The 12,165-nt window shown below is 31.6% G+C and overlaps 1 protein-coding gene across 8 annotated transcripts; it reads right to left on the bottom strand.

Moving 5' to 3' along the window:
- Positions 1–3,535: 3,535 nt before the first annotated feature.
- On the bottom strand, positions 3,536–8,271 carry LOC103483237 (uncharacterized). 8 transcript variants are annotated; one of them, XM_008439769.3, is made up of 9 exons: positions 8,007–8,271; positions 7,710–7,905; positions 7,454–7,563; positions 6,918–6,996; positions 6,748–6,815; positions 6,101–6,167; positions 5,379–5,465; positions 3,923–3,955; positions 3,536–3,809 (listed from the first exon to the last, which is right to left on the bottom strand). In XM_008439769.3, the coding sequence occupies exons 1-9, from the start codon at positions 8,217–8,219 to the stop codon at positions 3,772–3,774; spliced, it is 891 nt and encodes a 296-aa protein (XP_008437991.3). In that variant the 5' UTR covers positions 8,220–8,271; the 3' UTR covers positions 3,536–3,771. The 8 variants fall into 8 exon arrangements, 6 of the variants coding, with proteins under 6 accessions (XP_008437991.3, XP_050936129.1, XP_008438000.3 ...); XR_007815961.1 differs by lacking the exon at positions 3,923–3,955 and having other exon boundaries at positions 6,671–6,815; XM_051080172.1 differs by lacking the exon at positions 3,923–3,955 and having other exon boundaries at positions 3,536–3,922.
- Positions 8,272–12,165: the final 3,894 nt, after the last annotated feature.

Below are 12,165 nucleotides of genomic sequence, written 5' to 3'. Positions count from 1 at the left end.
ATTTAACCTCTTGATCAACTTTATATAAGATATGTGTTAACATGATTTATATTAGTTAACATTTTGTTTAGTTTATATGTACGTAAATCTCAAATATTTAAGGAGATCACTCGATGCTTACTTTTTCCTTTTACCATATTTAAGGTAGAGGATTGAATCTTAGATCTCAAGATTGGTATTATATATCGATGTTAGTCATGTTACACCCATGTTAGCATCGTTGATCAATTAAACAATATTCAAGGTAGGTGTACTTTTGTTTCAATTTATGGTGTTTTTTGTCCAATTTATTTCCTCATTTAGTAAAAGATTGATTTATTTTTGTTTACTTTCTATTAAAGTTGCAAACCATGGGGAAATTTGAACTTAAAAAATGCTCCATATTTATACAAGCCCCCATTTATCATGTTCCAACTTCCTACCTTACCTTTTCTATGTTATTAGTTGTAATTACGAATATGATTGTGTTTATACCTAATATGGGATAAAGTGTAATGGGATTCTTTTGATTTATATGATTTCTTCTTTAAAAAATTAAATCGTAGGTGCACTTTTGTAAGAAAATTCAATAAACCATGAAACTCATTTAAGTTTTCTTTACTCATAAGCATATAGCTGTGAGGAAGAAGCTAATATTCTAATTTCTTATCGAAATTGAACTAAAAAAAGTCAACAAAAGAACAAACCAATAGAATCAAAATATATTGAATGACTTTGCACCAACAAAGAGAAAAAAAACGTGTCTAGAATAACATGACACAATCTTCGAATATCGCTCAAATTCATATTTGTGAAAAACAATTATGTTATTGTAATAATGTAATTCTAAGCACAAAACAGTAACCAAATTAATAAAAAAAAAACGTGTAATCATTCAAAAATAAGATAAAATAAAGCTCTTATTGGAAAATCCTAATTAGTTTTTTGATTTTGAAATTGTGCTTTTACGATTCTTTATCATGATTTTTACTTCTCTTCAGAAAGAAAAAAGAAAAAGAAAAAAAAACTCACAATTATTAGTCATGAGCTAGTTTTAAAAACTTATTTTTAAAAAAGTTGGTAACCCAATGAAAAAATTTCGAGGATTTTCAACATTTTGTTTAGATTTTGAAAAACGAGTAAGAGGCAGATAATGATATATATATATATATATATATATATATATATACACTCTTAAAAAAACTCACAATTATAAGTAAGATTCTTTAAAAATCATTAAAAAAAAGAAAAGGAAAACATATGTAGTAAAACTCAAAAGAGATCATAATAGACATAAACCTGCATCAGTTCACCATCTGTGGTTGCAATAATTTAGGAACAAAATACGTAAAAGTTGAAACTCTATATGCCAAATCAGATTAAATAGGCGGGTCCAAGCAATTGAAGTTAATGGGAGCATGGTACACTAAATACATTAAAAATGCTATAAAAATAGACCATATAAACCTTATATCAATAATCAATAAAATAAGAACAACAAATATTATTCTTTTCAGTGAAACCTTTTACCATTGAGATATATGATTATATGCAAATCCCCTAAAAACACCGACTAAACACCAAACTAAAGAAGGAAAAAAGAAACATTTTATCTCCCAAATTGCAGGACGCAACTCAGCAATTTGTTGAGAGGGTGAGGGGTCAAATTGAAAATAATAATAACAATAAGGAAGAGAAGAGAAAAGAAAAGAAAAAAAAAAGAGAGGAAACCACACGACCCTTCTTTTGCAACATTTATTTTAAGACTTTTCCCTTTCAATCAGACCTTTTTTATTTTTCTTGTGGAAGTGGGTTTTTGATTAAAAAAAAAAAAATTATGCAAAGTAGCTTCTTTACAAACAAGAATTAGTTGGATTGTGGGGCTCTATTGGTAAAAAAGAAATAATATAGGGGATGGACCATAATTAAAATACTAATGCTACTGACGTTCATACCTATAATAATAATAATATTAATGATCTTAATTCTAAGAAGTGTCAACATTTTCAGCACCTAGCTTCTTTATCCCAAAAAATAAAAAAAATAAAAAGATAGAGAATTCACCATATAATCAATAAAATTCTCACATAAAAGTCCAAATTAGATGTATTGACACAAAATATTTAAGACCAAAGAAGAAAGTAATGAACTATAGAAGAATTAGATTATATTGAATAATTGAAAGAGGAGGTGTGACATCAGAAAAGGGCTTTCTTATATTTTAAAAAGGGTTATAATTGTACTATGCACTAACGTGGCAGGCAAATATCATAAAAAGATCTAGTGAAAATATCTTCACCTGAAACAATATGTTACGAAATTATAGGTTGAAAGACTTTTGGGAATTACTTAGCCTATTACAATATACAAAGTCTGATGTTTGAGGGAGGTTAGGAAAGGGTCATTTTTCACATATCCACCTAATTTTCCCCCCTTTGGTTTTCCACCTTTTTTCATTTGTTTTCTCCAAAAAGAAAGTACTCGGTTCTCACGAAACAGCCTTCCTTTCTCATTAATTATTTCATAATCTTTCTTTCTAACTACTATCATTAGCTCAACTTGAGGTTGAAGCACCAATTCCTTTCCTTCAACCATTTAAATCCTCATCCTAAAGCTGTTTGATCTAAATAAATCATAATCTTCTAGCTTTACATATGTTTGACTTCTTGTTTAGAGAGTAATTGCACTACATGATATGGAACCAACCATACTCCAACCCTTATGACTATGAACTTGAACATTTATCAAGTGACTTCTCTCTCTCTCATTTTTTCTCCATCTATTTTTCACATTTACCAAAGAAATTCATCTTACTTTTTTAATCTATTGTTTTACCACAAATTATGAACTTAATTTTACAACTCAAACACAAACTCAACGTATTAATCTTAGACTTGTTAACTCCGTTCAATTGGCCAAGTACCCTCAAGTGTTCAATTTGGTTAGGCATAGAGAGAATCACTTGTCCCTTGAAGTTGGTGGAATGTGGCTATTAATAAGACTCAATCTTTCACTTTCTTTGACTCCCACTCAAAATATGTGCAACAGTGGACTCAACTCGACCATTCCCCTTAATGGAGCTCGAGGGGGAATTGTCCTTTTGAGACGTGAAGCCTATTAAGGTTTCGGAATGCCATTGTTCTTGGGGGATACCTCGGGGCTGGGCAACCCTCTACAGTAACAAACTCAAAAAGTTTACTATTCGACTAAGTAACGGAATGGATACACCTATATATAGAAGAGAGAGAGAGAAAGGAAACTATGTTATCCTCACAAGGACTAACTTGAAAACCAACATTAACCCATGGGGGAAAATGTAATTCACTTACAATATAAAGACTAATTGAATACCTTGGAGTGCGAGAACTGAAATGACATTCATGTTTAAATCTTATTTAATCATTCACCACAAAGTAATCGACAAAAAAAATGTCAAAAAACAACACAAGATAAAAGGACGAACGATTCTTCTATACAAAACCTGTCCCCTAAACCTAGAAGATATTTGCATGTAGTTTGAAATAAACAATCTTATCTCCAACAATAAATACGTTACTTTTGACTAAAGATAATGGTGTAAATTAATTCCAAACTTGGCTGTTTAGCTAAAATTCATCATCGAATAAGACATCGCATCCAAATTTCTATTTATTAACAAGCTTAATTATATACTTTGAACTCAAATCAGGTTAATCTAGCAATTATAAGTACAGCTTATAGCCTTTATACCTGGCGACACGGTTTATCAACCTTTCCCTCTGGCGAATCTTTCCAAGTTGGGTTCAGCAAGGTTTATTCCTTTGTCCTTGGTGCAGTGCAATAATAGGTAACTTGACATAAGAGAAACGATTAGATGGCAAAGCAATTTACAGAATCGCATCCATGAAAAGCTAACGAGGAAGATTAAGAAACATCCATCTTATCGGATGGTCAGAAGTCTTACCTGTAAAATATTCCAAAAAGCAACTCCTCATGCCTAAACAAGGATTATGGCAAGCATATGGCTAATGATTTAGTACCAGAATTTTATATACTTTAAATACTCACTTTTTTGAAGAACTCAATTTATTTTATACTACTCTTGGAAAAATAAGAGTTCATACGAAAAAGTAAATATAGTACTCGATTTGGAAACCTGCAAAACCCAATGATCTTGAAAGCCTCTCATAGTTTAACAACATTTTTACATGTGGGGTAGAAGAATCAAACCTCTATCATCAAAGTTGATGGTTCAAGTTTTATGCCAGTTGAGGTATGTTTATTTTGGACTGTCTTACAACTTAGAACTAAATACATATATTGTCGCCCGTGGCAGTATACTTGGAGGAAAGACAACAATAGATAGATTTCTAAAAAAATTAGTTAATTAATAATAGACAAGCAAAATAGCAGAGAGGGGTTTCACCAATTGTCCCCTTAATCATAGTCATGTCTATTTTTGGAACTTTAAATGGGATATAAAATGAATAGAGTTTATAGACTTAGCGAAGACACGCTACAGCTAAGTCATTTATACTGACTGTTGTGGTATTATTTTCATTTTCTAACAAAGGAAACGAAGGATGAGGGTGACTAGAGCATTTGAATAACTTGATGAAGGTATGTGGCGAGAGGAAGAAAGAAATAAACGTGCGTGTACTCTTAAGCGGGTGTTGAAGGAATAAAATATACGTCTAAATACAAAAGCAGGTGTTGAGCAATAAATGATTATTACCGATTTAGTTCTAAAATCTGTAAAAAAAAAAAAAAAAACGGGGTGGATCTATGTTTGTCACGCACAATAAACAACATAATTGCAGGTGAGAAAGGAAATTTCTTGAAGGAAACGATGAGATGTTTTCGTGAGTGCTAAATTTGTCTAGGTTAGGGAGATTTTTTATTAGATTTGCACATTTCGATAGACATTTCTTTACCCGTTTGATTTGTCGTTTGGGGTAAACTGCTTTTGTAGTTGAGTAGAGTTTATGCCCTATTTTAAGTATTTTATTGATTTAATTCTGGACATTTTTTTAGCTGGACGAGATTGAGAATGATGCAAATTTCACATCCCTTCCTTTCAAGGGTGGAGTTAAGAAGGTCGGTGTAAAGAAAGAGACGGACTTGATGAGGATAATGGCGGGAGGGAGAAAAACCAACAAGTAAATCCAAAATGGACGGTGAATAAATAAATGCTTCATAGTATTTCAATAAACAAATGTCACTAAAGAATTATTCAGCGTGAAATGATATTTGATATGCACAACAAATAAAAAGGTGCCTATCTTAAGGTAATTATAATCACACGCATTCTCGAAGCATTTTGCATACTAAACAACCGGTTGACGTTGTGAAGAACACATGAATTGAAACCAAACCGAACGCCCACAGAATCTATTATAATGGGGCTTTTGCTGGTGTACCTGGATCACGAGGATACTTCCTCGGAGTGTGCCGTTCTTTAAAACAAACAACGGCAGTTCGCTGCCCATATGGACTATGTGATTCCACTGCACAAGTAAAAAAGGGATCATTAGACAATATTTACATAATTATCGGGTAAAGTTAAGGTAAAGCATAAGTTGGAAATACTTCATGAATGGAACTATAAATCAAATTATCATTAGTTGAGAAAATAGTTCTAAATCCAATCTTGCCCAAGAAAAAGATTTTTCCACAAGAATACTACAGTTTAGTAAGTTCCGGATGCAAAAAAGCCTAATAACCCAAATCTTAGGATCAAAGACAATCCAGTCAAATCAAATCAAATACTAGAACAAATATGCAAATTCTTTCAAAAAAAACATAAGCCTACTAATAAAATAGGCTTGACGAAATTCACTGCAATGGGTCAAAATTCCAGTTAATTGACTGGCAAATCCTATAGTTTTTACGTCACGTTCATATAGATTGTAGCAGAAATTGCCAGCGTCAGAAAATTTCTTGTAGTTCCAAGTACACATTGGAATAACTAAGTTGAAGTATCTAGAAAACCAACTGGCTACGAGGTAAAAGTGGGAGTGTCTTTTCAGAAGAGGCTTCTGTACTATAAAGCAATCCTCAAGGACGCAAAAATCAGTTAACTTTATTACTGTACACATGAGATTATGACATTGCAGGAAGACCAATAAAAAGACAAACACACCAGGGCATATTTGCAGTAAGGAGGCACCCATCATTTCAATTGCCTTTCCTGCATTTGTGACTTCTGCCTGTCAAAACGAGAAATTCTAGAATGAATAAGTCATGCAACAAAAAAGTAACAAACTAAAAATTAACAAGATTATTTAAATTTAAAATTCAAAGTATACCAATTAAGCAAAGAAACTTTCTCAAAATGAGTTAGATATATTCCAACTCTAAAGAATTCAGTTCAGAGAAATCTCCAAAGTCACGAAGTATGCTAGACATCAACTTAAATTCAAAAGGAGTCCCTTAAAAATTAAAATGGTGGTAAGAAAAATATAGTTACCACGTATCTTTATATTCATATCGTCCATGACAATATTGTGTAGCACCTATACTTATATACTTTAGATCGACCATACAAAAATGAATATCCTGTTGTGCATTATAATCTGTAAATGACTACTTTCATATATGGAAAAGGAAACAAGAAACTGAAAATAATTAAAGTAAAATGGAGATTTTAACATCAAATGCCTCTGCCTCTAGAAAGCAACAATAGTATCAATGATGGAAACGATGTGCATACAGTCCCAGACTCCCAATGAAGTAGAAGAACGCAATCAGAGAGTAGACGTTCACAATGTTAACGGATAGAGAACATACAAGAGGATCGTGGCCTTTGGCAGCTAAAAACAAACCGCCAACACGAACCATAGGAAGACAATATTCAGCTGAAAGAAAAGATATCAAAGAAAAATAATAAGCAAGAGCAAAACAACAAATGTATTGAAGATTGGTAGAAGGAAGCTATATATATCAAATTCAGATGGTACCTAAAATTCTCATTTCTGCGACAGCTCTAGCCACTACTACATCAAATTTCTCCCGTAAGGAAAGATCATGTCCCAAATTCTGCCCTACATCGGATATATAATTGCCACATTAAATATAAACAAAGAAAGTTTGGAGACATGAGCAGGTGTTCTTCCCTCTCTCTCTCTCAGAAGATAATAATACATAATATAGAGTAAAAATTTATCTCAAGGAAAACTCTCATTAATGACTTCAACTTCTTAAAGTACTCAGAAAACAGAGAATATAATGATGAAATCTAGCATGCTACCAACTCTACCCTCGAAAAACTGTTGAACATGCAAATCTCTTTACCATAACTCAAGCAAAAAACGTGTCCCTTCCACATTTTTTTTTAAAAACACTATCGATACATCGCAATATCAAGAAATTTTGCTCATTATCTAATAAAATCGATACTAACCACCACGTATATGAACTAATCAAGACAACGAATCAAACTTGAATGGCTAAATAGACCAGGGTGTTTAATTGCGTAAACGCAATGTCCACTTACCTCTGCTCTTCCTCGCACAACTTGAACATTTGTCAAACCGGTATGACCCACTGCATGCTCCAAGAAAAGACACCGCTTATTCATAGACTCCATCAACGTTACATGCCATTCTAGTCCATCCAAATATTACCAAGTTAAACCCCCAAAATAATAGATAGGATGAGGAAGCAAGCAAAATTGAATATTCGTTATATCACAGAATAGTCCCTGGCGCATAAAATGCATTTTCATCGTCATACTAATCGATTGTGTTCACCTGGGCAAGCAATAGCTATAATCAATCCTGGAAGCCCAGCCCCCGTTCCAACATCAACGAGTTTAATGTCATTGCATGGAATAGTCGAACAATGCGACAAGTACAGATTTCGAATTGGCGGTATAATAGCCAGAGAATCCTCGACGTGCCTTTCCATCACTTCATTTACTTCCGTAATAGCCGTAAGATTCATTTTCTACCATAATTCAACCATACATCCATCAAACTAAAGCTAACGACAAGAAATACCAATGCAATTTCAGGAAATGAAACCAGCGTAAAAGAGAAACCAAGTACCTGGTTCCACTGAAGAAGAGCGTCCACGAAAAGATGAACCTGGTCCTTTTGGCGGGAAGTTAGGGTTTCAAAGTGAAGAAATCTGGAAGAATTGCAGGTGACGTTGAGTCGCTTGAAGCTGGTCCGGATCGGAAAATTGAACCGCGTTCGCTTCGAAAGAGGCGAGAACTGTTTGATAAAAGTCCTCAAAGAGAACGAGAGCGTACTTGCCATCTTCCCGCGCTCTTCGGTCTGTCTTCGGCAAACCCGTTTCTCCTTCGTGTCTTGACGACCTGTCGTTCGATATGTTGTCGATTGGGCCTTTTCGTCTTTCGGCCCAATGACTTGGCCCATTAAAAGCCCAAAACCCCAACCCGAACTCTTGACGCAACTAAACCCGACCCACCGGACTTTCTCTTTACTTATTAAATATTTGGTTAAAACACTTTTTAAACGTAGTTATGTATGTTGGACCCTTTTCTTCTTTTAAATGCTACGAAAACTCTCGATATCAATAATACAAGTTTTATTTTAGTCCAAGTACATTCATCAAACATTGAATTTCAATTTATAAGTCAACGTTGTTAAGTTTAGTATAGCTCTACATTTGTATTTGTAGATGTCCAGATAACTCAAAAATTCAAATTTATAATGTATGAATCATACAAATCTTAGAATAGCACGTCACAGAATAGTCGGATGTTTCTACACAAAAGGTTTTCAACATTTTCAAACCCCTTTCTCAAACAAATATTTTTATCCTCTCTCTCTCAATTCTCATTCCACTTCTCTCCTTAAAAATTTCCCTTTTTATATACTTCTTCTATATCCTTTTCTAATCAACAACACTCCTCTATAATTCCCACTTTTGACGACGACGACAATAACAAGTGGAGTTGTTTATTCTTCCTTTGACAATACGTAATGTTTGGTGAGATAGCATGTAAAATTTTTCATAAGCCAAAATAAACAAAATGTCCACAACAAGAACAATAATAGAAAGATATAATCTAAAGAGACCTTGTGACGTATTTTATCGTTGTTTGAATTTCTATTCATAAAAAGTTTTTAGGTCACCCGTAAACGAGAGTAGAAATGAAGGGTTTGAAAAGTGAATAGTGTAACAGTAAGAGGGTATGTAAGGGAAAAAGGAAAAGGGAAGTAAGATAAAAAATGGAATAATACATAGTGGCACAAAGGACAGTGCAGAACCCACACTTTCTACTTAGTAATGATGGTGACCCAACTTTACAGACAAACTCAACCTTACTATTTTTATTTTCATTTATTTAATGTATACACCTAATTAAATTATATATATATATATACACATTTTATAATGTTGTTGTATAGTTGTGGGGCCTCTCCACCTACAGACAGCAGCATTGAGGTGAGGAATCATAAAATAAAGATCAGAGCCATTGAGGCCCCACAATTCTTTCTCTCATAAACCTAAACAAAAGAGAAGAGAAAAATCAATTTTGACCGATTTTGTGAATTTTAACTTTACAACGACGCTCTACATATTTTTACAAGGTTCGTATCAATAGCGATAGTTCTCTAAAACGTCTATGGTCGTTCCTTAAATTGGTCGCATTTTCAACAATCTTTCTCTTGAACAAAAAACTACAACCAAATCTCTACTTAAATAGCCTAATAAACTCTTGCGTATGTTAACTTTTCTTAACGAGAGATTACGATTTATAAACTTCAATCACATATTACAGTATGATTATCTTCGAGATTCCACTACATTCTTTGCTTAACAACATGACTAAACTAGTAAGGAACATTGATCCTCTATATTATGTATTATGTCGTCCCATTATAAATTTTCATTACTTATATACTCTATGATTGTTATCCTTATTTATATAACGTGAGAGTCTAATTGCATTCCCGAAAATTTGTCAAAAATAAACTCTAAACATTTCTACAAGTATTGTAATTCTTTTCGTTGATTCGATTTTTACTAGTTCGTCCATTAAATCTAATTTCTAACAAAATTAGGTGTAATTATATATAGAGATGGATACATTAATTTTCGTAAAATATAAGTTCTGACCCATACATAAGTTAATTTTGACAAAAAATTATAAATTTCAACAAAAGTAATGATTCTAATTCTTTTTAGTTTTAAGTTCATTTTTCTTTTATGATATATGGGTGTGGTTCAAACTTCTAACTTTTAAACCAACAACAAAAGTAATAAATTTGGTTCGGGTAATTAATATCTTATACATCCTTTTAAATATGTTTAGGTTAAAAAAAAAAGGACCCACAATATTTACTTCCCTCTAGCCATTAAATATGGGTGGATTTATTGGCTGCATAACCAAACAACATTTATGTGGGGACTATGGAGATTTTATTCTTTTCGATCATCTTCGGGTTTGAACTTTGTTTGCTTCTAATTATTATTTTTTTTCTTTTTTATGTGTAATTATATGAGTGCTGAAATTTTTGACTTTTTTTCAATTAAGATAGAGTATTATTTATTATAATTTATAAATATTTTAATTTAATTTACTATATATTTCGAATAACTCTTTTTTAATGTTTTGATTTTGTTTTATATCAAAACTAATTATAAATGGGCCTTGATGTTTTTCTTTAAGAGATAATTAAAAAGTGGAAGGAAAAAAGGTTGGTTGGTTCATTAATTGAGTTTTGTTTTAGGGGTGAGATGTGACCTTATGATGGAAGGTCAACCATTGGTGTGATTACATTAATTTGGGGTTTTAGGGGTAATTATATAGTTTGCATAATATAGATCACATTATTATGTCGAATCATAGATTTCTATATATTAATCTTTTAAGTTCGCATTTTGTGCCAAACGGCCATTTTTGTTTAAGAAGAATTACTCGAGGTTCTATTGTTTGTTATGAATAAAAATATAATGAAAGTGCCTCTTTGAATGTATTTAATCATTTCTAATCAGTTTAATTTGGATTGTGTTTTTTTTTAAAAAAGTGAAGTTCTTAAAAAAACGAATGTGGAGCAAATCAACTATTATGCCATGTAATGATTATTGACTTTTAACTTAGTTCTAATCGTTTCACGTTATTGAATTGACATAAAAGCATTAATCGGAAAGGAGTGGATATCAATAATAACTTTGATAGTAAAAAATTAAAAAGAGATGGAAGGTCGGAGAAAAGAAGAAATAACTTATGTTTTACCAAAACGAATATTGATCTATATATAAGAGATTAGTATATAACAATCAAGTAGTTTTAAAATAGTAAAGTTCTAACGATTAATTAGTTTTAAAACGTTAAATCTATAGTCATTAAAATGACTATATTTTTAAATCTATAATGCGATAAAGGTTTAAGCGATGATTACTTAATCAAAAATTTTCTAACAAAGTAAAAGATATAGTTTTGACAAATTATTTTCCTCACATTTTTTTTTTAAAAAAAAAAGAGAACATTTTCATTTGAAGATCTTAAGGAACATGTTTGAAAGTCGAATTAAATAAGAAAAAAATTAATTTAAGAAAAGAGCATTTCCAAAATACCCCATCTCAATTCACCCTAAAACTTTAGTACTAACCCTCCAAAAAACACTAAAGAAAAAACCCACAACAAAACAAAACTAAAAAACTCACTAAGCAAGATTCCTTCTATTTAATGCTAATTCAATAATTGAAGGTAATAGAAGAGGACAAAAAAGAGTTATCATTTAACCAAAAAAAATTAAACAAAAGGGAAGTAAACTCTGATCAATTAGTCATCCAAAGTTTAGATTAACTGTCATCTAGTGTGTGATTCAAATCTTCCTACATATATCCAATCGTTGTACTTAAATGTAAAAACTAAGTGTAATTTATCTATTAATTACTTAAATCTAAAAATTAGAATATCGTGAACTTCTTTTAAAAGGTAAAAATAGATAGATAGTAGTGAGTCGTTCTATCAAATAAACAAATTATTTTAGAAAAGAGTTTGATGTGGATATATCCAAAATGTATTCAAAGTGAACTAATAGAGGTTTATCACTATTTGAATAGATGATGCTATGCAAATCATTATTCAAATAAAGTACCGTATAGGGAGTGCAACAAAAGACGGAATAATAATATCAAGATCATATTAATCACTCTATACTCAATAACAATTCATAGATATAAAAGTTGATATTTAAACTTAAATCTAAAAGTAACATATGGTGT

This window comes from Cucumis melo, chromosome 12 (genome assembly GCF_025177605.1).
Source record: "Cucumis melo cultivar AY chromosome 12, USDA_Cmelo_AY_1.0, whole genome shotgun sequence".
Taxonomy (NCBI): Eukaryota; Viridiplantae; Streptophyta; class Magnoliopsida; order Cucurbitales; family Cucurbitaceae; genus Cucumis; species Cucumis melo.
Note: the sequence above shows the minus strand (reverse complement) of the source record. Positions and strands in the feature narration are given on the sequence as shown.

Coding starts and splice junctions, on each gene's coding strand:
- LOC103483237 (XM_008439762.3), bottom strand. CDS start 8,219: ATGGCAAGTACGCTCTCGTTCTCTTTGAGGACTTTTATCAAACAGTTC. Junction 6,168..6,747: donor CCAAAGGCCACGATCCTCTT/GTATGTTCTCTA, acceptor TCGTTTTGACAG/GCAGAAGTCACAAATGCAGG. Junction 3,956..5,378: donor GAAGTATCCTCGTGATCCAG/GTACACCAGCAA, acceptor ATCCTTGTTTAG/GCATGAGGAGTTGCTTTTTG.